Raw genomic sequence first — 27,917 nt, forward strand, 5'->3', positions numbered from 1 at the left:
GTGTTTTGTCGTCACATTTCGTCCTGCAGCCCGACGAGCTGCTGAGCTGCTGCTGGGAGACGATGTTTGAAGAACAAAGATTGTGTCCAGAAGTTTATTAAATTTCCGCCGGACAGGCAGCAGAGACTCAGATAAGAAGCTGATCTGTTTGATCCGGTCAAACATGATGGAGGAGGAAGACCTGCAGTGATGGAGAGTCTGGACTGAGGTGAGTTTATCTGGAATCATCCAGCTCTGTGTCTGCTTCTGTACTTTCTGACTGTTTTAGTGTTTGACATTAAATGCTGGAGATCAAGACTTTACTGAGGAAGTGTAGCCATGAGAAACTTAAAGTCTGGAGATTTTTTCCTCTTGTCGACTAATCAATGGAAAGAACGATCAAGAGAGAACAACTTCTTCCAGCGTTTTATAAAGTTTAACTGCAGGACCAATCATCCACATGGTTTATTTTCATATTAGGCATTAATTCTACATAAATCTGTGTTTAACCCTCCTGTTGTCCTCATTTACGGGCACCAAAAAAAGTTGTTCCCTTGTCTGAAAAAAATCCAAAAACTCATCAAAAAATTCCCCAAATTTATAAAAATTTGCAAAATCTTCAGGAAGAAAATTCAAAAAATTCCTTAAAAGTTTCCCTTAAAAGTTTATTTAAAAAAAAAAATCTCCAAATTTGGCAAGAAATAAAAATTCAAAGAATAAAAAAATAAAAAATGTAAATGAATAAAAATCTTCCAAAAAATCCTAAAAAAGTGATTCCATATGTATCAGTGAAAGTTCTAATATTTTCTTTTAGAACATTCAGAAAAAAATCAACCAAAATCCAGCGAAAATTTGCAAAACCTTTAGGAAGAAAATTCCAATAATTTCTTAAAAGTTTCACTTAAAAGTTTTATTTAAAAAAAATCCCCCAAATTTGGCAAGAAAAATCTTCCAAAAAAAATCTTTAAAATATCTAAAGTGATTCCATATATATCAGTAAAACTTCTTAAATTTTCTTTAAGACCCTTCACATAAAAATAATTTCTTTAAGAACAGTTTTGTGAATGTTCTTAAAGAAACATTTTCAACATTTCTTTTTTTTCCACCAAAAAAACGTTAATTTTCCCAAAAATGTTGAAAATGTGGACATCAGCAGTTTCACTGTGAAAATACAATTTTTTTTTCACATTTTCAAACTTTAAAACGGGTTAATTTTGACCCGCAGGACGACACGAGGGTTAAATGTTCCACACTTGATGCTCACATGACGGTTTTCAATTTCCTGCCCAACTATCAGCTTTAAACAAGGATCTGTCCGTAAATCTTCAACCACATCATGCTTTGCTTCCCGTTTCCTTTCCACAGTCTGAAGTGCGCCCCCTTCTGGCTGGCCGCCATGCTGCACCTGCTGCTTTCCGTCTACATCCTCACCTTCCTGATGGGCGTCCCCACCAACATCCTGGCTTTCTGCACCTTCTGCCGTAAGGTGCGTCGCAAGGCGACCCCGATCGACGTCCTCCTGCTGAACCTCACCATCTCGGACCTGATCTTCTTGGCGTTCCTGCCCTTTAAGATGAAGGAGGCATCCGATAACCTTGCCTGGATGCTGCACTACGAGCTGTGCCCCTTCACTGGGTACGTGTTCTACGTCACCATCTACAACAGCACGTTGCTGCTAACCGCTGTTAGCGTGGAGCGCTACCTGGGAGTTGCCTACCCGCTCAGGTACTCGGTGTGGCGCAGGCCTCGCTATGCCGTGGTGGCCAGCATGATGTTCTGGGTGGTGACCTGTCTGAACCTCAGCATCGTCTACATCATGCCCTACTCCCAGTGGAGGACAGGATCCAACGGCAGCACGCCGGTGCCGCCTCCAACCACCTGCTACCTGAACTTCACCGAGGACGAGCTCGACATCCTGCTGCCGTTCCGCCTCGAGCTCTTCCTCGTCCTCTTCTGCATCCCCTTCTTCATCAGCTGCTTCTGCTACGTCAACTTCATCCTCATCCTGTCCCGACTCCCAAACATCGGCCGGCGGCGGAGGCTTCGCTGCATCGGTTTAGCGCTCAGCACGCTGATCGTATTCGCCGTCTGCTTCGGGCCTTACAACGCCTCCCATGTGGTGGGCTTCGTCCGGAAGGAGAGTCAGGAGTGGAGGAACGTGGCGCTGCTCTTCAGCACCTTCAACGCCTGTCTGGATCCGTTTATCTTTTATTTTTCCTCAGCGGCCGTCAGGAGCATGTTGAAGAACTGCTTCAGGAACGTCGCGCCGAAGCTGCACATCCTGAGATGTGGAGCAGTTCCTCACAGCCCTAAACACAAACCCTCCAAAACTGAAAAATACCGGGAAGCAGCACCTCCCTGAAAGTCCAGCAGAAATCAGAATTCAGGAAATATGCACACACAGACTTCTGAAAAATACTTTGGATGCATGCTATGGTTTGTCTTTCCTGAGAAGTCATTTTCACAGTTCAGTATCTCCTGAAGTAAAACTCATACGGCCATGAAACGAGATCACAGAACTGGGTCATGCAGATCTAAATGATGGAATGGTTCAAGCAGGTGCCAAGTTTCAATTGTTGACCCTTAAAAATGGAAAATAGTAAAGCAAAATTTCAAATGTGGCTGGCATAGTGTCTCCATAAAGTTCCTGTAAGTGTATATCTATATGGATGGATCCATATTTCTACTAAAATACAGTCTTTGGTCGTCATTTCACCAACTTTTGAGGCTCTAACATCAGTAGAATCTGATGTGTGGAAAGTTTGACCAGACAAGGTTCCAGTATTTAGATATTTAGACTAAATGTTGACGTGGACTCATTGGTAGGAACCAGAACCTGGTGTTCATAGAGGTCTAGATGTCCATAGAGGTCTAGATGTTCATAGAGGTCTAGATGCTGGTGTTCATAGAGGTCTATATATTCATAGAGGTCTAGATGTCCATAGAGGTCTAGATGTTCATAGAGGTCTAGATGCTGGTGTTCATAGAGGTCTATATATTCATAGAGGTCTAGATGTTCATAGAAGTCTAAGATGTTGGTGTTCATAGAGGTCTAGATGTTGGTGTTAGATATGCAGAGTTTCTTTCATGTTGTCTCCATGTTGGAATTTAACAGCGTATGAGGATTATTTTGCCCAACAGAAGTTCCCATACATGTACTGGAAACAGTAAACACAGAAACGGACAATAAATGAACACACATGACAATAAATGTCCTGTTTATTGAAACAGATGACAAGAAACTGGAGATGAATGTTGGACTAAAAACGACAAAAGGAACAAAGCAAAATAAGTCAATATCCTTGTTGGTCTTGTCTAGTTTGTATTGACATTATCTCCTCATGGTTGGAGCTGGATGGTGACAGAACATCACCAACAGATATTATCAGATGGAGGAGACTTTACAAACACGGAAAGGACACAGACTGACCCCTAAGTTATGCAAAAAAATTGACAAAATGAAGGTCCAGGAACTGTTCTTATCCTCCAACCAATAAAAGGGACTTCAGGGAGATTGTTGGTGGATCAGTTACTGTTTGTGTCGTTGTCTCACTTTACAAAGTTCAAGTTTCTGTGTCTGCTTTTGTCGACCTACAATATTCAAAGTGATAACATGATATTATGTGGAGTTAGAACCACTACAGATGTGTTTGTGTTGATTAAGTTCTTTGTACAGGTTTGAGGTTAGCGTTAGATTTCTACAAAATAATGTCAACTAATTAAAAGTATAAAACGCAAAATATGTGTTTGTTTGGTTGAAGTATTTGCCTCCTTCATGTATTTCATAGATGTACATTTGGCCGCAACTAAATCAAATCTTCTCCAAGTTTCAGGTCTCTTCAGATGCATCAGGTCCTCCAGAATTTCTCTATTTACCCTCTACCTTTACCAGCCTTCCAGGACCTGCTGCTGAGGAACATGATGCTGCCACCACCGTGCTTCACATCATGATGCTGCCACCTCCATGCTTCACATCATGATGCTGCCACCTTCATGCTTCATATCATGATGCTACCACCACCGTGCTTCAAACATACCACCTACTTTGATGAACATAAAGCTCCATCCTGGTCTCCTCAGACCAAAGAACCTTCTTCCAGGTGTCTTCAGAGTCTCCACATGTCTTCTGGTGAACTCTGGTCCAGATTTAATTTAAACTTTTTCCATCAGAGTCTTTCTCTTTGTCTCCATGAAGCTTTGACTGGTGAAGAACAGACAGCAGTTGTTGGATGAACAGTCTGAAGCTGGAACTCCTTCAGAGGAGTCATAGTTGTCTTGGTGGCCTCTCTCACTAGTCTCTTTCTCCTTCAGAGGAGTCATAGTTGTCTTGGTGGCCTCCCTCTCTAGTCTCTTTCTCCTTGAGAGGAGTCATAGGAGTCTTGGTGGCCTCCCTCTCTAGTCTCTCAGGTCTTGAGGACGTCCTGCTCTCGTCAGATTTATTCATGTTCCATCTTCCTTTCGTTTCTTAATGATGGATTTATCTAGACTCCAAGAGATCTTCAGGAACTTGGAAATGTTCTCGTATCGTCCTGACTGATGCTTTTTAACAACTTTTTCTCAGACTGTCTTGGTTCTTCAGTCTTCATGGCGTAGTTCTATCCAGGAGTTCTGATCCACCAGAGACTGGACCTTCCAGATCCAGGAACCTTCATAAACAGATACACTATTAGACTGAAGCCCAGACATGGACTCTGCCTGACCTTAATTGAGTAAATAAAGCTGGAACTTGTCCCAGTAGGGCTCATACCTAAAGTAAACCGGCTAAGTATCATTTTTTGTGTGACTCAGTGCAGCCAGGACACGGTTTCATCAAAGCTGAGTGTTTTATAGGGTAAAGTAATTAAAAACCTGGATAGCAGGATGTTCACTGTCCAGCTAATACGGAGTTATGATCACAACTTACCGGAAGTTTAGACGCACTGAATACACAACTCTGCTTTATCAGGTGTGGAGGGACTGATAGCTGCTCTCTGGTCATTTCCTGGCAGTAATAATGAAGCTGCTGTGCAGGTGGAGAGTGTTAACACCGATGACACCCCTTTATAGAGTCCTGCTGAACACAAACAGCTCTATCTGTACAGTCTCCTTATGATAAATACTGAATGTTGGTGCACAAAACTCAGATTGTTTATTAAAGTGCTGTAAAATACTACATTAAAAGTAAAAGTTGATAAAAGTATAGTCAGGAAAATGTATTTTAATGCAGAAGAGTATTCTCTGACTGATGTTGCATTAATATAAAAGCATTATAAAAGCAAGATTTTACTGCAGGTTAAGGGAAAGCTAATTTATATTTTTAGGACTGCAAATAATTTTTAGAGCATTTAAATGTTAATAAATAGCGATCGAAAACAAGCAGTTTAAAAGCACTGTAAAATAAAAATGTGGAAATCTGGCAGCAAGGATGCCAGAAAAAATACGTTTAGCTCGCTACGAAAAGGTCTTACTTCAGTCCAGTCATTTATGCAGGAATATCAGATAAAAATATTTAGCCAAAAATACGATGACAAAACAAATTCTGTAAACAAAAAGTGAAAATCTGGCAGCAAGGGTACCAGAAAAATATAAAACTGTAAAACCAGTGACAACAGCAAATATATGTAAAATAAACATATTTTTAGCTGATTTAAATACAGTAAAACAGCAATTTTCCAAATTACTATTTGTAGTTTTGTCCTAATTTTTTATTTTTTTCAGTCAACACATAAAATGGAAAAAAAAAAATCAGAAAAAAAGTGAAGTCAAACTCAAACACGTTTCTGTTTTGGTGAAAGCAGTTTACTTTTGTACATTTGATCAAACTGAAATCACATTTTGTGTCTTTAAACGGGAATTTTACTGTGATTATTAGATTTAATGCTTTTTAAGAACTGTGCCACTGACTTTTCCCAAATTTTGTGCTGCAACTCAATCATTTTATTTCAAGGGTAAAGAAAAGAAACGATGAAATAATGTTTTACTTTCTACATCCATCCATCCATCCATAGGTGTCTTGGTGGCCTCCCTCACTCGTCTCTTTCTTCAACATTTCTACATTTTCCTTCTCAAACCATCAAAAAGAAAAAAAAAACGAGCTCACAGTATTTTTATACATGGAGTATTTATTCCAAAAATTAAATATGACAAATAAGAAGGCTCAACTTCGGACCAGGATCAGGTGAGTGTTAAACAAAATACACTTTTACTTCTAGAAGTCTCATAATCAGGCACACAAACAAAAAGCACATTAATATGAAATAACCGTGAAACCCAAACATCTGTTTTTCTTCTTCGATATGCAGCTCGACAGATTTGTTTTTGCGGGTGCTCTTGTTGTGAAGTCTGTAAACGTGTGAATTTCACATTAAAAGACAAAAACCATGAATCAGGAGCTTCATTATTGCCGTCCAAGGAGGAAAAGGTGTTTCTAGCAGTCAGTGGGAAATAAATAAATAATGCTACATCACTTCTACAGTGTTTGATCTTCACCCAGAAATGCTTTTATTTTGAAGTTGTGCTTGAGAGTCCAGGCCTTTTTATTTTGGTCCTGTCAGCTCCAAACCGATCAGCTCTGCATATTTTCTCTGTTCTTGGCATATATCAGAGGTAAGAACACACAAATGCTCCGTACAGCATCGTCAGGCATCGATATAACAATTCTGTTTTAAATCAGCACCATCAGGAAAGGCACAGTCGAACCTTCAACCCTCCTCCTCTGGGAAACACAGAAAGAGTAAAAATAACCGTCGCCTCGTTGATGAGATGAAGAAATGAAGGAGGGCTGATGGTTCATCGGCTAAACAAACAGAACTATGAGCTCCGAACTGGACTCTGGTAGAATAAATAAGTGGTCTGTGCATCACGTTAGCATCTCTACATATAAATATTTGTCCATTCAGACTGAAAAATGCTTCTGGCTTTGAGGGGAAAAGGCATCAGAAGCTGCCTTCAGGCTCTGAGGTGATTCTCTGGAAATAAAACTAACATTCCTCGACTGCTGAAGAACCACAGCAGGGTGAAGATGCCACTCCAGGAAAATAAGAACCGATCACAATCACTTTATAGAGCGAGAAGTTTGTTCAAAAAAAAAAAAAAATTCACTTTAGAACGAGATGTTTTCACTTTGTAACAAACTTTAAAATGTTATAACCAGATGTTTTCATGTTATAACCAGATGTTTTTGTTATAACCAGATGTTTTTATGCTATAACCAGATGTTGTAGTCAAAAACAAGATATTTTTAAGTTAAAACCAGATGTTTTTGTTTTAATAAGATGTTTGTTATAGACAGATGTTTTTGTTATAACCAGATGTTTTTTGTTTGAATAAGATGTTTTAGTCAAAAACAAGATATTTTTATGTTGTAACAGGATGTTTCTACGTTATAACCAGATGTTTTCATGCTATAACGAGATACTTTTAGGTTATAACTAGAAAATTACACATTAAATAAAGACATATTCATGTTATAACCAGATGTTTTCATGTTTTAACATTTTATGATGAGATATTTTCACATTATAGCAAGAAATTTTTATGTCATAAGATTTTTTTATGCTATAAGAAAATATAGTCATGTTGAAACTAGATATTTTCACCTTTTAACAGGATGTTTACAAGTTATGAGATGTTTTCACGTGATAAATAGATCATTTCTAGATAGATAAATATGATTTTTAGATATTTAACACACTTTCATGTTATGAGATATATATGTATGTAATAAAATCTTTTCATATTTTAAGTAGAAATATTCATGTTAAAACAAGATGTTTTGACATAAAAAATATATACGTTATAAGATGCTTTGATTTTATATAAGATGTATTCATGTTAAAAAAAATAAATTCACATTAAAACAAGATGATTTTGCACCATAAATAGACATTTTTATGTTTTATATTCACGTTATAACAAGACGCTGTCACATTATTAGATGAAAACTTCTTTTTTTTTTTAAATTTAATCAAAAAAACGTTCAAACTGCTGTTTGAATGAGGTTCATGGTGAATGAATAAATGAAAGAATACGAGTCACTGGATTAAGTTCTGCTCCATGTTGAGACATTCTGCTGTTAAACACAACGGAAGATATTGGATAATAATAATAATGGTAATAATTAAAGCTGCAAGCAGCGTTGGTTGGGTCCTCGCATCCTTGCTGAATCCAAGCATGTCCACTAGGTGGCGCTGCGACTGAGAGTGTATTTTTCTCCTATGGATGTGATGATGGCTGGAGTCTGATCAAACATGTAAAGTTTGAGGCAGATTGGAACATATACAGGCTAGTTATACATCACTTCCTGTTTCATGGCAAAATGTCGAAATTTCTTTAGCTGCCATTTCCACGTCCTTAGATGTTTGTGGAGCATTTTGGCACCCATGTCTGCTGTACATCTGGGCCAAACTTCAGCTCTGTTGGGGCTGTCTGAGTTTATAGCTTTTGAAAATGTCCAAAAAATGGTCCAAAATCTGCCAAAATATGACACATAATTCAAAACGGCTGACTTCCTGTTGTGTTTTAGGTATGGACGTCAATTACATTTTTGTGCGTCTTGATGGATTACATATGCCTACCAAATTTCATAGCTGTAGGTGACACGTCCTGGTCGTAGTTCCTGTTTGAATTTTTCCAGGTGGCGCTATGGAGCCGTTTTAATGACTGATTCTGTACAGGAAGAAAAATCTGTTCTAACTGGAGGCTCATAACTGGTCACCAAATCCTCCATCAGGATCAATAACAGCAGAATGTAACGAACATCTCAACTCCAACATCAAGTAGAGCCTCTTAAAAGATCAATTGTGACGCCAAACATCTCAAGTTTTAACCAGATAAACAGCATTTTGTTAGAAAAAGGAAAATATTCTATGTTCTGTTCTAATAATTTGAAACCTATCGCATGAAAAACAAAAAAATCATCAGTTTTTCTCTTCCTGGTGTGGCGGCGGTTCACCTCCATGAAACAAACTTCGAGTAAAATCAAAGTCCAACATGAAGAAGCGGCCTAAAGTCGACTAAAGTGTCTGAAATTAAAACATTTAAATAGAATCTGAACCAACTCCAAACCCGTTTCTAAGTGCAGTTAAACAGAATCCTTTAAACTTCTGTTTTCTCATAGCGGAGCCCGGTCAGCGCCCCCTGTAGGCACATTGGTTTGGTCCAAAACATGGAACCAAAAAGATTTAAACCAAGTCCAAGACAGAAAAGCAGCGACACGACCGACTGAAGGCAAGAAGAGTCTCAACCCCAGAAGAAAACCTGCTGCTTCCTCCAGTTTCAGATGGGATTTTTAGAAAAAGTAGAATAATTAACTGTATCTTTGGGTTTTATGCTGTTGGTCCGCCAAAATAAAAGCACACCGCCTTCTGCTGTGGGGAAAAAATATAATATACAGAACAGATATTTCTCTCTGTTGCTGTTTTCTGATATTTTACAGTTTGTTTTGGTGACTTCCACCTCAAAACTCCTCCGGAAGTAAAAGCTGCTTAGTGATAAAGACTCAGAAACCCTAAGGCTTCGACTGGTCGAGTGCAAACCAACGGACACGAGTTTCCAGTCTGAAGCTTCACTAATGCCGGCTCAGATATTCATTTATAGCTGCATCACATGTTTGACAGCTTGATGTGGAAATGATTTCTGATCTCACCCCAGATTAATCAAATAGATCCATTTATAAAAACAAAGCCACTGCAGAGCGTCAAACTACATCAAGTTGTTTTTTTTTTTTTACATTTTTAGCGGATGCGTTTTCAGCCCAGTAATCTCATGGAGGCGACATACACAAACATTAGGCCTTTTAGCACCATTTAGTACCAACACATTTGCACGATAAAAGACAGCAGCAGGTTGTTTAGCTTAACTGCAGAAAATACGACTAGATTTTAAAGCACAAGAGCCGCCAGAAAAGACGACAAAATCAGAAACGGCTGTACTTTATTATTAACGTTAAATTAATCTCTGATAGTCAAAGCTGACGTTTACATTTTCCTCCAGAAAATGATCATTCAAAAGTCTGCATTTCTGCCTGAACGGACTAAAATACAACCCCAAATCTCCAGAAGTCTCCTTTTAAGGCGTCCTAAGACATTAAAATAGTTTGGATTCTCAGTGTTACAGAGTTAAAAATGAAAATGTTTTTTAGCTCTTACTTTAAATCAGACTGTGTGCAACGACTCACATTAAAACTCAGTAAAAATGACAAGAAATGAGAATAAATCCCAAAAGCAATGAGATGTAAGGCTCATCCCAGACCTGGAGGACATTTGGGCTTCAAAATGTGTGAAAAATGAACCTTTCTGCTCCATATTGATCAATAATAGGTATTGATGGGCTCAGCTTCTTCTTCCATGTTTTCTGTGCTGTTTGCTAACTCTACTCTAATCCATGCTAATGTGATCTTTTTCTCAGCAGTAGAAGCTAGATATTTAGCTGCTGTTACTGCTGACCAAGAGGACAAACTGACTGATGGAAAACAGTCCAAAGAATTAGTCTGAAATCAAATCAAATTAATCCAAAACTACTCAAAACTCATCCAGATCCACTTCAGATTTGCCCAGAACACATCCAACTGTCCTAAACCCCTTGAAATGCTGAAAGTGTGAGCTGGTACTTGTTCCAAATGACTTGTGATGAAGAAAATAGCACACCTTTTGGAACTAGTGTCACATGTCACCCCCTGCATTCCATTTCCCACGGTTATCCCCTATTCTGCTATCTTTGTTTATTGTTACTGTCTGTCAGACCTCTATATGCCAGATCCTTTGATTGAATTGCTCTTAGTTGTTGTCTTACTGTCTGTTAACCAACTACAGGCACATTAACCACTATTCACCCTTGTGTTTCCATACTGCCCCCTCCCTACCCTCTGATCCACCTTCTGACATCCCTATAAAAGGGCTACTCTCAGAATGTTCTGGGTCGGCTCACATTCACAGACTCATGCTCTGTGTTGGTCAGCCCACCGTATGCCAGAATACCAATAAACACCCCACTACAGCAAACTTCAAAGGACTAAGAGGGAAATTTCTTCAACATCTGAAATTTGTCCTAAATAACTCAAAATTCACCCATGACTCAAAATGTGTCTAAATCTGTCTAAAAACATGAAATTAGTTGAAATTAGTCAAAAAAGACTTGAAACCCATCCAAATTCACTTAGAATTTGTCCAAAATTCTTTGAGTTGTCCCAAATCCCTGAAAATATTTTCATTATGAGTTGATACATATTTTAAATGACTTGAAATTTGTCCTAAATAACTGCAAATTCATCCAAAATGACTCAAAATTCGTCTAAATCTGTCTAAATACATGTGAATTAAGTCAAAACTAAACCCAAATTACTCGAAACTTGTCCAAAACAACCTAAAATTTGCCCAAAACACATCCAATTATCCTAAATCCCTTGAAATATTTCCATCAGGAGCTGATACTTGTTCCAAATGACTTGAAATGTGTCCTAAATTACTCAAAATTCATCCAAAATGATTAAAAATGTGTCTAAAATACATGTGAAATGAGTTGAAATTAGTCCAAAATGACTCAAAACTTGTCCAAATTCACTTAGAATTTGTCCAGAACTCATTGAGTTGTCCCAAATCCCTTGAAATATTTCTATTATGAGTTGATACTTGTTCCAAATGATTTGAAATATGTCCTAAATTATTCAAAATTCATCCAAAATGATTAAGAATCTGTCTAAAGCACATGTGAAATGAGTTGAAATTAGTCCAAAATGACTCAAAACCCATCCAAATTCACTTAGAATTTGTCCAAAACGTTCTTCTCTCGTAGTTTTTTTAGATTTGGTCTCAGGACAAGAACATTTACTGCAACTGCAAATTTTAGTATTTTCAACATGGATTATTTGACATTTGACGGATGAGACGTAAAATGTCCTCCAGTTCTGGAATGACCCATAAGTGAGTATAAGTTAAATTCATGTAATTTTAAAATCACAAATCATTGATTTTGCGACGAGGAAAGAACCAGTTCATTATTTTATGCCGATGTCAGAATGAGAAGTGAAATTCACACCAAATGTGAGCTTTAAATTCTGCATCAGAATCTTCTACTACTCTGATCAAAGAGTATTTCATGACCAGATCTTGAGGAAATCAGAAATAATTACACTCTTGGCTGGTGGTGAGATCAACTGAGACGAGTTGTGCAGTTTTCTGGGGTTCAGATTTGTGTTAACGGAGTCTTTTCAAACCAACGTATGATTTAAAAACCTTCCAACTAACCAGCTCGCCGCTTTCTGACCAAATCAGGCACTTTAGTTTAATCTCTTCAAACGCCATCGATCCTTCTTCACCGCTTCAAACTCTACGTTCCTGAATCCAACGTCACAAACTCACCTACGACAAACCGATTCTCTTACAACTTATTGCACCGCTCGAGTTCCTCACATAGAAACTGGTCTGAAAATTGGAAAAACTGGTTGACAGAAGAAAGAAACTATTGCTGAACATGAACTTTAGGTTAAAACCCGTGAAGGTTTGGTTTTAACACCTTGTTTTCTAACAGTCTTAAGGCCTCAGAGGATGGCTGAACGTGGCTCGTTTGGAAAATAAAAAGTTTTCATTCAGTGTCTGTGCTGTGCAGAGTTACGCTTCTTCCTGTCTGACTGATGGACTATGAGGCTTAAAGGGAGACAGAAGAATCAGCGCTAAGGCTTCCAGGACAGAAAGACGACATACAGGATCTAAAAGGCTGAAAAAACACACAAACAAACATAAAACACAAACCGGCCGAGGCTACGGAGCAGGTCGGTCCTCGCTGGTTCTGCTCTGTGCACCCAAAGATCCTCAGTTTTAAATTTACTGGCTGCTCCGACGGTCTTTAAGCTCAAAACAAGCCCAGCAAAGGAAAGGCTCCTGTCAGGTGTGGAAGGAGAGGCTTGGCTGGCTGGTTTTTAGGTTGCATAACGAGGTCGTTCTCCTCGCTGATGTCCGAGCTGCTGCTGGGCGACGCTAAGTCTGGTTCAGGCGAAGTACATGGTCCTCAGAGTGTCGTGGTGGATCTGGACCGCCTTGGCCAAAGCCTGGGGGTCCCTGCCGTTACTCTGCCCGGAGACATGGCTGCCCTCCGCACTGAGGAACAACAAAAAACACATTTAAACTGAGAAAACCCATCAGCCATTCCTGCAGTGAGTCAGTCTGGGTCACTTCAGAGAGCAGTGTTCCTCCAGATCTACTTCTGAGTGTTTCTATCGATTATTTGGGACCAAAACTAAAAATCTGAGAACTCTGAAGTGCAATTTTTTGCATTTTCACCTTGGAAGCTATTTCAAAGGTTTAATATCTCCAGAAATAAAACTCCCAAAGGCATGAAATATGTCGAGCACACTGACAGAATAGCTTCCAGATGATTGAACGGACCAAACAGAAGATAAGTTTTTTATTGTTAGCCCTTGAAAACTGAAAAAAAGTGCTAAGCTTCCAAACCAGAGTGTCATAGTGGCTCCACAAACACCTTCTAAGTCTATATATATATCCATATTTTCTAAAATACAGTCTTTGGTCAACATTTCACCAACATTTGAGGCTCTAACATCAGTAGAATCTGGTGTGTGGAAAGTTTGACCAGACAAGGTTCCATTTTTTACTATTTTGACTTGAAAGCTGTCTAGAAAGACTCAAAAGGTGTTCAAAATAAGATGAAGACCCCTATGAACGCCAACATCTAGACCTCTATGAACGCCAACATCTAGACCTCTATGAACGCCAACATCTAGACCTCTATGAACGCCAACATCTAGACCTCTATGAACGCCAACATCTAGACCTCTATGAACGCCAACATCTAGACCTCTATGAACGCCAACATCTAGACCTCTATGAACGCCAACATCTAGACCTCTATGAACGCCAACATCTAGACCTCTATGAACGCCAACATCTAGACCTCTATGAACACCAACATCTAGACCTCTATGAACACCAACATCTAGACCTCTATGAACGCCAACATCTAGACCTCTATGAACATCTAGACCTCTATGAACACCAACATCTAGACCTCTATGAACATCTAGACCTCTATGAACACCAGTTTCTGGTTCCTACCAATGAGTCCACATCAACATTTAGTCTAAATATCTACAAACTGGAACTTTGTTTGGTCAAACTTTCCTCACATCAGATTCTACTGATGTTAGAGCCTCAAAAGTTGGTGAAATGTCGACCAAAGACTGTATTTTAGTAGAAATATGGATCCATCCATATGTATATATACACTTATAGGAACCTTATAGAGACACCATGCCACCTTTGTAGGAAAATGTTGCAGTTTTTTTCCCCATTTTTTAGGACAAATCATTTAAAAATTTGTCCTCTGCTGGAAACTATTCCGCCCTCAACAAATGTCATGACTGTGGGAGTTTTATTTCTAGAGATGTTGAACCTGTACAATGGTTTCCTAGATGGGACTTTTTTAAAAGGCTAAAAATACAAAAATTTCACAGGTTTCTGCCTTAATCCTATCACTTTTAAAGGCAAAGTTCCAACAAGCTTGACAGAAAACCAAATGTCAAATAATGAGAAGAAAATTTGCAAATAACTAAGACTGCAAACATGGAACATAAATAAGATCAAATATTAAAGTCAAGTCTATATTATGTTCTATACAGCACACTGAAGACAACAACTGCTGCAGCAAAGTGGCTTCCAGTAAAAAAGATTCTGATTTGTAACCTAACAAGACTGAACACTGTGTGGTGTTATTTAAGGTGTGATTATACCTGATTATTTTACATATTAGGGATTAAAACCTTCAAAAATGATATAAAACACAACTTTAATTAACTATAATACATAAAAAGGCTGACACTCAGTGGAGATATTAATTATGGCGATAAATGGGACAAATGTACTAATAAAACTAGACACTGAGGTTATTATAAACTACGGAACTTAATCTAACTAACACAAATATTACAGCTAAAACCCTCCAGTGTGAGAGATCTGACATCTTTTAATAGTATTTTATTGTTCTATATTTGGACCAGAGGAGGCGCTGTTGTAACAGGAACAGACCTCCGCAGTGACAGTGATTTAAGCTCCTCAGAACAATTCTACATAAATCAGAACTCCACCTGTCGTGCTCTTTGTCGACCAGGTGGTAGCGGGCGCGGAACGCCACCAGGTGGGCGTAGTAGGCGGGTGCTGGGATGGAGACTGAACGCGTGCAGCGGACGTAGGTGTGGCACAGCTGGTAGGTGAGCAGCTGGAACTCGTCGGCGGTGAAGCAGTTGTCGTCCCAGAGAACGTGGTAGTGTGACGGTCGGCTGGTTCCCTGCAGGGAGGAAGATCCATGGAGACAAACACTGAGCAGATATATTTAGATGAAGCTGCTCCACAGAGCTGCACGTTACCTTCTATTCTCTGTGATATATAGAATTAGTGCTGGGCGATATGACAATACATATCGTGGGAACAATAGAAAAGTGTCTATTGTGCCATTTCTCTTCTATCGTTTCTAACCTAATTTTATCAACTATTACAGCAAATATATCATTAAATAGCCTGCAATGATTGTATTAGTGTTTTCTTGTCACTATGCATACTCTAAGTTTATATGAGTGAAAATAAAGATGAATAAAAAAGAGATTTTTCGCAAAGAAACTCCGTCTTGTGGTTTTGCAACATGACGCTGCTTTACGTTCTTTGATTCTCACGCGGGTTTGCAACATGCTTTACGTTACTTAACTGCTGAACGATGGACGAGGAGCAGGTTGAAGTTTCAGGCCCCAAGTCGCAACAGACAGAGACAGCTATGCAGGCAGCCCAAGAAGAAGCACTTTTACTGAAAAGACGGGGTACGTCTGTGATTTGGTTACATGTTGGGTTCAAGAGGTCCGACATGGAGCAGAAGACGGCCATATGCAAACTATGCTACAAGGTTACAGATTTCAGAAAGCTGAAAAATAATTTCTGTTTATTTTTTACAGTTGAACTTTTGTGCAAAATGTGTTTTTCTTCTCAGAAACTTGAAAATGTCGTGCACTTTAAAAAAAAGTTAAAAATAAAGTTTATTTTGACAATTCAGTTTAAATAACTGTATGATTTTGAAATAAAATGTGAAGGCTACTGTACCTCCACCACAGCTGTTTTCATTTGATACATTTGTATTGCTGCACTAAAATGTATGTTTCTTATTTATGACAGTTCAGTTAAATGTCACTTCAAAATAAAGTTGGAAAAAAGTAAGCAATGAATTTTTGTCAAACTTTTCAGAGAATAACTGAAAATATACTATATTGTGGTACATCGTGATATAAAATAAACCGTATTGTGATATATGATTTTTTCCATATCGCCCAGCACTATATAGAATAATACACTGTGAGGCGTGATTATAAATATGGATTAAAAAAGACCTCATAATACCAATCAGGCAACATCAGACATCAGTAGAAATATAGCAGAAACTCCCATCAAATTCTACTTTTAGTAAGGAATATGGATCCATCCATCTATACACACACTTACAGAAACTTTCTGGACTTCCAAATGTTTAAATGGCTCCAGTAAAGTTCACATGTTCAACTATTGCTTCTTGAAAGTGGAAAAATGGGCAACATTTTCCAAAGAGGGTGGTTATTGTGTTGAACTATCACTAGTTTCTCTGTTCATTTCAAGTATGTTTATGGTGCCATTCTTTAAGGAAAAATATGCTTCATATGTTGTTAAATCTGAGCATGGTAGCAGCTTGAAAGCCTGCAAATAAAACACCAACATCTAGACCTCCATGAACATCTAGACCTCTATGAACACCAACATCTAGACATCTAGAAATATGGATCCATCCATGTACATGCACATACAGGAACTTCATGGGGATACATAACCAACATTTTCCATTTTTGCACAAGTTTTCCGTTTTCAAGGTCCAATAATTAAACATTTGTTGTCTGTTTGAGTCATTTAATCATTGGTATCTGCTGGAAACTATTCTGTCTGTATTTTTACCAAATTCTGTGGCTGTGGGAGTTTATTTGCATATTTGTTTTATTTGTACTTAGTTTGCCTTTTTCTATTTTTTATATATAGCTGGAAGTCACCAATCGTAATTTCGTTGTGTGGAAACACAATGACAATAAAGATTCTTGATTCTTGTGGAGATATGGAACCATTAAAATGGCTTCCCAGGTAAGATGGGTTTTTTGGAGGGAAAGCTTACAATAATTAAGAAACTCTCAAAATTCAGCCTAAATATTTTAGAGAAATCAGTTTTGGGTCCACACCCATGAGAACCCTGAGAGTCTTTAAAATACCAACTAATAATGGGTTCTGTTTAAGCCCAAAATGTGATCAAATAGTTCAGTGATTGAACCTTTAAAAATCAAAAACCTGATTTAAGTTTTTGGTCATTTTTCGCCTCCTCACCTAGCGATACTGTAGATCTGTCTAGAAAGTGTGTGCTGTTGAAGGCTTACCTGGATTCCAGCGTGACTGCAGAGGTAAAAGTCGAACTCGTAGGGGTGGGTGATGTCGGTGTCCACGGTGGTACCGGCAGGAATGTTTCCACTTCGTCCAACCTGGTGGTGAAACAGAACAACACAAACTGATGAGTCTGTGGATTCTCAGTCCAGATCATGGCGATCTGAGGAGCTTCAGCAGAAAACAACTGGATGTCTCACCTTCACCCATCCATTTATCACAATGCACATGTGTGAAAAAGAGCTTTTCATGTTATGAAAGTCACAAAGATTCTGTTTGAGGTCCTGGTTTAAGGTCAAGGAGTGTAAAAGTCAGTAGTGGTGTCTCAGACTTTCATCTCCACTGAGTTTTTACTGATTTGAACCTCCACTGTTGTGTAGGATTTGCGTCCTAAATAAGTCAGAGGGTTAAGGTTAATCTTCACTGATGCCAGTCACTAGCTTAAAACCACTGTCACTTCTCATTCAAGAGGTTCTGAAGAACTGGATGAAGGTGAAACATCTTCAACAACCTGAAAAAGAAGGCCAGCTGCTGTTTACTTTAGCTCCTAGAAGTCACATTAAGACCCAGATATCAAATCCTTTTTCACTTTGTGAGATATTGGCTCAATATTTCGGCCTAATTTCAGTCATTCTACATTTCTACACCAGTAGAAAAATAACAGGAACACCCATCAAATTCTACTTTTAGTACAAAATATGGATCCATCTATCTATAGACACACTTACAGAAACTTTCTGGACTTCCAAATGTTTAAATGGCTCCAACCGAGGTCTTGAAGACCAACATCTAGACACCTATGAACTCCAACATCTAGATCCTTATGAACTCCAACATCTCACACTTTGTTGTGTTGAGATACTAGCTCAATATTTCAGCCTAATTTCATGCATTTCTACTATTTACAACATCCATAAAATCCCATCTTGTATTGCCCACCCGCTCGTTGCGATCTGCACAGAAGAGTCGAGTGTGATGGCGTTTCTGTACGACGATGTAGGTGATCCCTGGCTGGTATTCCTTCTCCAGACTGATGCAGGCCTCCCTGATGGCCAGCAGCTCGTAGTACAGCACCTGCACAAAATACAGCTAGTGTGAGTTTAAATTCAGATAAATACGTTTAGAGAAAATGTTTGGAAAGTTTTAATGAAAACTGCATGAGTGAAAATAATGTTCAAATGACCAGATAAAGAAAAAAAACGGCATTATTTTGTCTTAAATTGAAAATTTGAAAGTCAACAGTATCTAGAAAATATGCCTAATTTCAAAAGAGTGCTTTATATATCCCCAATGCACTTATTTATCTGGTTGAACAAGTTAAGGAGAGTAGAATAACCACAAACTGAAACAAAAATGTGTGGTCATGGCCCCTCTACAGATTCCTTTAAGCAAAATAACAAATTTTTCACCTTGTTAATATATCCATATTGTGTTTTATACATGCTGATAGACACATTATTAGTGAAACTAGCAGCCATGGCCATCTTAAAACATTAATAAACTGTAGTTCACTGATGACGGTCTTAAAAACACAGATTCCAGGGTTTCATACTCAAACATAAAGAACAAATTCTGTCAACCTGAAGCATGAAGCTTCTGTATGAGAATTTTATGGCATTTTACGGCAGAAGGGAGTTATTTTACTGGACATAAAAACGCCTAAGTCTGTACTTTCCGTGTACAGAGGAGAGTTTTTTGGGACTTCAGAGTAATTTGCATTTAAAACAGGTGTGACTTCATTTTGTTTCACCTGCCAGTTGTGAACTCGTGTTCACTTCTTGAGTTGACTCTCAATAATGTGCAAAAACATAATTATATCTGAATTATTATTTCTTTCTTATACTGTAAACTTCCTACTTATGTGTATATTTTAGTAAACACTCTTCCGCTTATGTTTATCCCATATTTTTTCTACTGACTAAATTTCTAAGACTTTGAATGGGAGTGACTGTAATGTCAACAGTTTATCCTCTGGGATCAATAAAGTATTTCTGATTCTGACTACAGAGTGCTTATAAAAGTGCTGGAAATCACAGAAAAGCATGAAGACTTTAGTGTTTGCACCTGTCTGAACTGGCCTTCCGACACTCCATCCCTGTAGAAAATGATCCTGGTCGGCTTGTAGCGGGTCGACTTGTAGAACTGGATCAGGAGCTCTCGAATCATGGAGGCCAGGTCCTGGATGATCTCCTGTCTGGGCCTCTGAACCCGAACTGTAGCACAGTACCTGCTGGGGTGGGCGTCCATGCTGCCGACCACCTGTAGAGGAGGAAGATATGGTTCAGACTGGTCCTGTGTCACTGTGCAAACACTATCAGGCTGCAAACCTTAAAATAAAATCAGAAAACTACAGCAGAAGCTCAGAACTCTGCCTGATTTGTGGCATCAGTTGATAAAAAATAGAAAATTTCCGTGAACTTTAGCACCAAAAACATGCATGCTCAGACTTCTATGGGTTACTTAAGCAGGCAAAGTAGCTGAAAAGTAGAATTTTTCCCAAAATTGAAGTCTTACCGCTGCAATCGACGGCTTTTTCCCGTCTCCTGCTGGAGGATGAGTGACATCAGCACCGAGGAAGATGACCGGCTGCTGGAACACAGTTGGTCTGGATGGAACAGGAAAAACACCTCTAAATTGAAATGACTTGACAGCAGAAAGAGCCTTTGCATCTCAAATCTTCACATTTCCAGATCAATTTCTGCTCCACTACCTCTAATTTGTCTATTTATAAAGATTTGTGAATTTTTAGATTGATATATGAAATACTTTTCGAGATAACATTTTTAAAAACTTCCACTTTCAGCAGGTTTTTTGCACATTAAAATCTGTCTGTTTGAACAACAATATAAAGATAAAAACATGAAATCTGAACTGCTATTTCTGTCATTTCATTTCTGTAATATCGCAGACATCGGGATTTATCTGTCAGAAATGATACAAGGAACAACTGATTAAACTGTGGGGGTGTTTCTGACTCCCATCAATTCCTGCCGCCCGCTACATATTTAGGTCACGTGATCCGGTATCCGTACATAACGTACACATGCAGAACACACACCTGTGCTCAGAGCAAGGTCATTTAGTTTGTGGGTTCATCTATATTAAATGGACACATTCTATGTTGCTGTGATTTCTGATCATCAATAACTAATAAACACATGCTGCATTTCTGACATATGGGGGAATGAGCAGCCTTGGAGGAGGACTGCTCTCTGATTTTACCGTTGGTGAGGAACCAGGATGTTGTTGATGCCTCCCAGTTTGACGTTGATCTTCAGGCAGAGGTTGGAGAGCGTCTGAGGCGACGTCTTCACCACGTTCTTCACCTGGACGCACTGGGTGGCCATGCCGAGGAGGGTATCTCCGACCCGCTTTACCTCAGCTGTGGGTCAGAAACCACATGAACACGCTGTTTACAGACTAGATGAGGTCTCACAAACAACACTCAATAAACTGCTTTTGGTCTTTATACAGGATAATATCAGGCTAGAGTTCAGAGGTTGGTCTGTAAGTTTTTTTTTTTTTTTGTTTTTTTTTTGATGATTCAGAACTGATTGTTATCGTCTGTACCATAGACGGGTGTTTTTCCCGGCAGGATGACGATGATGAGCTGCAGCCCGGCGTAGGTGTTCTTCAGGTGTCTGAACATCGGCTCCACGCTGTCGGCTCCCTGGGCGTATTTACAGAAACATGGCTGACCTTGGATCGGCATCCCAGCATCCTTAGAGATTTTGCGCAGCTGGTCGGTGAAGCTCCTGAGTGGAAACAAACACACAGAACGCTCACGTTAAAATGTACAGTTTGACTCATCAACATGAAGACAATCCTGAGTTCTGTTTTATTTCTCGTTCTGTGTGGGAAGTCTTTTTTAATCATGTCATTTAACTGAGATCTAAGCTAAACTCTGCTGCTCTACATTTATTACAGGAGGGACTAACTTGCGTTGAAACTGTTTTTGTTAAGATCTTGTACACTCCAATCCAGATATTTTGCAAAATTAACAATTCTTTTATGTCTGGGATCTAGATGCAAATGTAATCTTAAGCAATGAAAACGAAGATTTCTTTCAAACGCTGTGAAAAGTTTGGATTTCTAAAAACTCAAAATAAAAATATTAAACAGCAGTTTAAAGTCCACAGATATGATGAGGTGATGGCCTGTTATTATTATATCTATACTACTGTTCAAAAGTTTGGGGTCACTTAGAAATATCCGTATTTTTAATAGAAAAGGAGCTTTTTTCAATAAAGATAGCATTAAATGAATGATAAATCCAGTGTAGACATTGTTAATGTGGTAAATGACTATTGTAGCTGGAAACAGATGATTTTTAAAGGAATATCTCCATAGGGGTACAGAGGAACATTTCCAGCAACCATCACTCCTGTGTTCTAATGCTACATTGTGTTAGCTAATGGTGTTGAAAGGCTCATTGATGGTTACAAAACCCTTATGCAGTTATGTTAGCACATGGAGAAAAGTGGGAGTGCATAATATTATTTATCATTGATGTAGAAGGGCCGTCGTGCTTAGTAGTGCGTTTGGATCGAGGAAAAAATTGAGAAAAAGATCTGTATTGGTGTATACTCGGCCAACAACAAATCTGTCTGCGGTTGTGAGGCTGGTTGAACGTACTGCCAAATTCTCTGAAACGCCTTTGGAGACGGCCTATGGCAGACTGGGGGATATTTGCAGAAGGGGCAAACCTGGAGAGTCACACATCTGCTGTGCTCTCCTACATCAACTTCTGCTCTGAGAGTGTCACATCAACAAGGACTGTTAAAGTGTTCCCCAACTTAAAGCCATGGTTTAACAGCGAGGTGCCCTGCTGAGAGCAGGATGCTGTTTTCAAATCAGGAGATCATCAGGCCTATAAAGAGGCACGGCGGTCCCTGCAGAAAGGCATCAGAACGACCAAGCGCAAATACAAACAGCGCATTGAGGAACACTTTGACAAAAACAACACCCGGAACATGTGGCAGGGGGTCAAGAGACTCACCAGCTATAAGGATGGTCAGACAATGTCAGACTCCACAGACAGCACTCTACCAGACACTCTGAACCAGTTCTTCACTCGTTTTGACCAACCCAACGGACAGGCCTCCACCTTCACTGCTCCTCCAGAGGGACGACCCTCCATCCAGCTGCAGCAGCATCAGGTCAGATCCACCCTGAGCAGAGTCAACACCAGGAAAGCACCTGGTCCAGACGGTGTCACAGAAAGAGGGCGCAAGTCATGTGCTAAACAGCTGGTAGAGGTTCTCACCACCATCTTTAACCTCTCGCTACTACAGTCTACAGTCCCCACCTGCCTTCAGACAGCCATCATCATCCCTGTGCCCAAGAAGAACCCAGTGAGCTGCCTGAACGACTATCGCCCTTTTGCTCTAACCCCCATCAGAACCAAATGCTTTGAAAGATTCATATCTTCCCATATTAAGGCTGCTATTACTGCTGACCTCCATCCACATCAGTCTGCATACAGGACAAACAGGTCAACGGAAGACGCCATCATCACATCTCTCTACTCAGCCCTCACACACCTGGAAGGGAGCAACACCTATGTGAGGATGCTGTTTGTGGACTTCAGCTCCGCCTTCAACACAGTTCTCCTTCACAAACTGGTTCTGAAGTTGAGCAACCTTGGGCTCGGCAGCTCACTGTGCTCCTGGATATTGGACTTCCTCAGCAACAGACCTCAGAACGTCAGGATCAGAGACCACATCTCCTCCACTCTCATCCTGAACACTGGTGCTCCTCAGGGGTGTACTCAGCCCCCTGCTCTACTCTCTGTTCTCCTGTTCACTCTGGCAACACCATCGTTAAGTTCGCTGATGACACCTCCATCATAGGACTGATTAGAGACAACGATGAATGAACCTACAGGGAGGAGGTGAAGCATCTGCAGCGATGGTGTCACCACAACAACCTGAACCTCAACAGTGGAAAGACCAAGGAGATGGTCTTGGACTTTAGAAGATCCAAGCGAACTGAGCACTCCGCCCTCTTCATGGATGGAGAGGAGGTAGAGAGGGTGGAGAGCTTCAGGTTCCTCGGGGTCCACATCTCTGCAGACTTCACATGGTCCACCCACACCTCACACCAGGTGGGGAGGGCCCAACAGAGACTGTACTTCCTCAGGAAGCTGCGTCAGGCTCTTCTCCCCCAAAAGCTGCTCATAAACTTCTATCGCTCCACCATTGAGAGTCTCCTGACCTACTGCTGTACAGGTGGTTCACCTGCTGCACTGCAGAGGACAGGAAGGACCTGCAACAGGTGGTGAGAGCAGCAGAGCGGGTGATTGGGACCACACTACCTCCCCTCAGAGATGTTTATACCAGCAGAGTTCAGAGGAAAGTCAGGGGAATCACCAGAGACCTCCCAGGATGCTCTCTGTTCTCCCCTCAGGTAGACGCTACAGGACACTTAGAGTCAAAACCAACAGACTCAAAAGCAGCTTTTATCCCCAAGCTGTCAAATGTCTGCTCCCTCCACCCTGAACGACAATACCACACACCTGCAAGTGCAATATTTATGATTCAGTGCAATTTATACCATGTGCAATTTTGCTCTCTTATGTTGTATATATTTTGAAGGTGTTTTACTCTTACGTTGTATATATTTTTGTAAGGTGTGTTATATAGATCATTTTTGATGTTGCTATTTGGAGAGTACTAAACCGATTTTCATTGTTCTCTGTAACAGTGACAATAAAGATCTATTCTATTCTATTCTATTCTATTCTATTCTTCTAGAGAAATGAACATTAAATTCATGGTCCACAGCTCTGATGGACATTGCTGCAGTCAGCATGCCAATTCCACGCTCCCTCAAATCTGACAACATCCGTGGCACTGCGGCGTGTGATGAAATCACACATTTCAGAGTGGCCTTTTATTGTGGCCAGCCGAAGACACACCTGTGCAATAATCATGCTGTCTAATCAGTATCTTGATGTGCCACACCTGTGAGGTGGATGGATTGTCTCGGAGAAGACAAGAGCTCATTAACACAGACTGAAGCAAATGTGTGAACAATATTTCAGAGAAACAGATATTTAGTGTACACAGAAACAGTCTCAGATCTTTGAGTTCAGCTTATGAAAAATGGGAGCAAAAACAACAGTGCTGTGTTTATATTTTGGTTCATTGTTGTTTTACTGACTGTTAATTCATAACTAAACTGAGAAATAAACACCGTTAGCAGCTCACTTGAGGATCTCCTCCCTGCACTGCCTCTGGGTGGCGAAGCAGGCGATGGCCCACATCTTGATCTCCACTCCAGTGTGGAACTGCTTCCCCCTCATATCCCAGACGCCGTGGCTCGGTGTGGCCACCGTACGGTTCTGCAACGACAGTGTAGGGTTGATCTGCTGGCAGCCAGACAAACACACAACGTACAGATTCACAACGTAAGGATTCACAACGTACAAACACACAATGTACAAACACACAACGTAAGGATTCACAACGTACAAACACACAACGTACAGATTCACAATGTACAAACACACAACGTAAGGATTCACAACGTACGATTCATAATATACAAACACACAACGTGCGGATTCATAACATACAAACACAACATACGGATTCACATATTCTGATTATCTGAGCACTTATTAATCTCTGAGTTTTATCTGTGCTTCTGATTGGGCCATGCGTTTAAGGTGTATTGTAAATGCATTCTTTAATAACAGACATGCAAAGCAGCCACTTCTGGTTACAACTGCCTCTCTGGATGGTTTCTCAAAACAGCATTCATGTGTTAAAACATGTAAAAGCAAAACAAATTCATCAAAGTACACGTTCAGAGAGAAGAAAAGATGCTAAAAGACTGAATCAGAGGACTGTGGTTTACAGTTGAGTCAGATTAAACATGAAGAAATAAAACAACACAAATTTACAACATTTTTCATTCTGTTTTCGTGTCACATCAGATTTCTGGTATTATGCTGTTGCACTGACTAAGATTTGTTTACTTATTTGTTATTTGGGACCCAAAGCTAAGTTCTTATGAATATTATGGATAAATTTTGAGACCTTTATATATTTTCAGACCTGGATTTTTTTGTATTTGCATCTTGATCATCTTTTACAACTTTTATGTTGTTAAATTCCAACATGAAGACAACATTGAAGCAGCTTGAAACTTTGCACATGTAAAACCAACATCTAGACTCCAAAGAACACCAACATCAAGACCTCTATGAACACCAGCAGCTAGACCTCTATGATCACCAGGTTCTGGTTCCTACCAATGAGTCCTGATCAACATTTAGTCTAAACATCTAAAAACTGGAACTTTGTCTGGTCAAACTTTCCACAGTTATTTTGGGCGAGCTTTATCATATATGGAGCACATGTTGAGTCATTTTTGGCAGCTTTCATGTCAAAATAGTAAAAACTGGAACCTTGTCTGGTCAAATTTTCTCCACATCAGGTTCTGCTGGTGTTAGAACCTCGACAGTTGGTGAAATGTCGACCAAAGACTGGATTTTAGTAGAAATATGGATCCATCCATATATATACACTTACAGGAACTTTATTGCATGTTTTTTTTCACCATTTTCAAGGACCAATAATGAAAAATTTCTCCTCTGCTGGAGCCATTTGATTATTTAGATCTGCTAGAAATGATTCTGTCTGTCTGAGATATTGAACCGTGAAAATGGCTTTTTTGTGAGAGTGAAAATACTAAAATTTCGAGGTTCGAAAACAGATAAAATTAGTTGATTTTGGGTCTCAAATAAGTAAGTTCCAAAGTGAAAAAAAAAGATGAAAGAATCAGAAAATGTGACCTTCTGATTTTGGAACAGCGCCACCAAGAGATGCCAAAGACATCTTCAGGTCTTTTTACTACATGTCAGTAATTATGATTATGAAGTATGTTTTCTGTGACATGTTTCAGGACACACATGCATATGAAGCGTGATTTAAAGGGGAAGGTACCATAAAGGGTTCAGAGCTCACCCTGCCGCCATACTGCAGCATGGGGGCCGGCAGGACTCGGCCCGTCACCTGAGCCATCTCATCCCGAACCCGGAACTGAAACTCCTGGACGAACGGGTCGGCCTCGTAGTTCGCACTCCGCACCTGAGAGGAAGAAGAAGTTATTTTAACTTAAAAAAATGAATAAATAAAATTAAAAAAAAGCTTCATGGTGTCATCTGCTGGTTCCAGGACGCTCACCAGCCGGCTGATCTCCTCCTGACGGTCCGGTGCAGAGCGAGCCGTGGCTTTGATCATTGTGGACGTCTGGTTATCAGTCAGTTTCTTAATGCAGCGCTGCCCAGCAACTATATTACACACCTAAATGTAAAGAAACACAAGTTTAGGGTAATCCAGCTCAACAATCAGACTAAAACCACCTTTTCTCACTGGCTTTTGATTCGAGGAGATTTTCACTTTGTCTTTTATTCTGGATATTTTATCATCTTCTTTTATTTATGACAGATTTTTTTACACGTCGAGTTTTCTAGATTTTCCATTTTAACCACAAAGCACTTTGGTTTGTTTATAAATGTGCTTTATGAATGAATTTAACTTTGAACATTCTTTGTGTTCAAGCTCCTTTCTTGTTAAGAAAAGGGTGATTTGGTTTTGTTTGCCCAAACCAATCGGAATCAAATGACATGGAAGTAGCAGTACTGGTTGCTTCCATTTTTATTTCTGAACGTGTCGGTCTCATCCATGTTTTTATTCTTTTCTTGAACGTAGATGAACGTGGAAAAGATCTAAATAACTGAACGACTCCAGCAGAGGCCATATTTTTAATTACTGATCCTTAGATATGGAAAAAAGAGCCACACTTTCAATTAAGAGTAGTATTGTGCTGAGTAGTCATCAGTTTCACTTCTCTGTTCATTTCTAGTTCATATGTGGAAACTTTTAAACTTTTTCTTCAAGGCAAAATTAGCCTTACGTTGTTAAATTACAACATGAAGACGATATGGAAGCAGATTAGAACGCTTTACATTAAACACCAACATTTAGACCTCTATGAACACCAACATCTAGACCTCTATGAACATCTAGACCTCTATGAACATCTAGACCTCTATGAACACCAACACCTAGACCTCTATGAACATCTAGACCTCTATGAACATCTAGACCTCTATGAACATCTAGACCTCTATGAACACCAACATCTAGACCTCTATGAACATCTAGACCTCTATGAACATCTAGACCTCTATGAACACCAACATCTAGACCTCTATGAACATCTAGACCTCTATGAACATCTAGACCTCTATGAACACCAACATCTAGACCTCTATGAACATCTAGACCTCTATGAACATCTAGACCTCTATGAACATCTAGACCTCTATGAACATCTAGACCTCTATGAACACCAACACCTAGACCTCTATGAACACCAACATCTAGACCTCTATGAACATCTAGACCTCTATGAACACCAACATCTAGACCTCTATGAACACCAACATCTAGACCTCTATGAACACCAACATCTAGACCGCTATGAACATCTAGACCTCTATGA

At 39.6% G+C, this 27,917-nt stretch overlaps 2 protein-coding genes across 5 annotated transcripts in view; one reads left to right on the plus strand and one right to left on the minus strand.

Moving 5' to 3' along the window:
- On the plus strand, positions 1–3,707 carry LOC111563503 (free fatty acid receptor 3). Its single transcript, XM_035944616.2, has 2 exons — positions 1–208; positions 1,345–3,707. Exon 2 carries the CDS (start codon positions 1,376–1,378, stop codon positions 2,339–2,341), a length of 966 nt encoding a protein of 321 aa, XP_035800509.1. The 5' UTR covers positions 1–208; positions 1,345–1,375; the 3' UTR covers positions 2,342–3,707.
- A 2,350-nt stretch (positions 3,708–6,057) lies between these two features.
- The window catches only part of ago3b (argonaute RISC catalytic component 3b), a 37,329-nt gene continuing 15,469 nt past the window's right edge, over positions 6,058–27,917 (minus strand). Inside the window, exons 9-19 of one of the 4 annotated variants that reach the window (XM_055018108.1) lie at positions 26,594–26,713; positions 26,375–26,497; positions 24,611–24,744; positions 20,970–21,154; positions 20,622–20,781; positions 19,914–20,004; positions 19,464–19,658; positions 18,339–18,473; positions 17,396–17,497; positions 15,053–15,252; positions 6,058–13,049 (exon numbers count right to left, since the gene is read on the minus strand). In XM_055018108.1, coding sequence (XP_054874083.1) covers positions 12,941–13,049; positions 15,053–15,252; positions 17,396–17,497; positions 18,339–18,473; positions 19,464–19,658; positions 19,914–20,004; positions 20,622–20,781; positions 20,970–21,154; positions 24,611–24,744; positions 26,375–26,497; positions 26,594–26,713 — 1,554 coding nt within the window. In that variant the 3' untranslated portion in view covers positions 6,058–12,940. Of the gene's footprint in view, positions 13,050–15,052; positions 15,253–17,395; positions 17,498–18,338; positions 18,474–19,463; positions 19,659–19,913; positions 20,005–20,621; positions 20,782–20,969; positions 21,155–24,610; positions 24,772–26,353; positions 26,498–26,593; positions 26,714–27,917 lie in introns of all 4 variants that reach the window. The other 3 variants (XM_055018105.1, XM_055018106.1, XM_055018104.1) reach the window with 3 other exon arrangements.

This window comes from Amphiprion ocellaris, chromosome 15 (assembly GCF_022539595.1).
Source record: "Amphiprion ocellaris isolate individual 3 ecotype Okinawa chromosome 15, ASM2253959v1, whole genome shotgun sequence".
Lineage (NCBI taxonomy): Eukaryota > Metazoa > Chordata > Actinopteri > Pomacentridae > Amphiprion > Amphiprion ocellaris.

What these genes read in the sequence shown, in the direction of transcription:
- LOC111563503 (XM_035944616.2), top strand. Translation starts at nt 1,376, where the DNA reads ATGCTGCACCTGCTGCTTTCCGTCTACATCCTCACCTTCCTGATGGGC.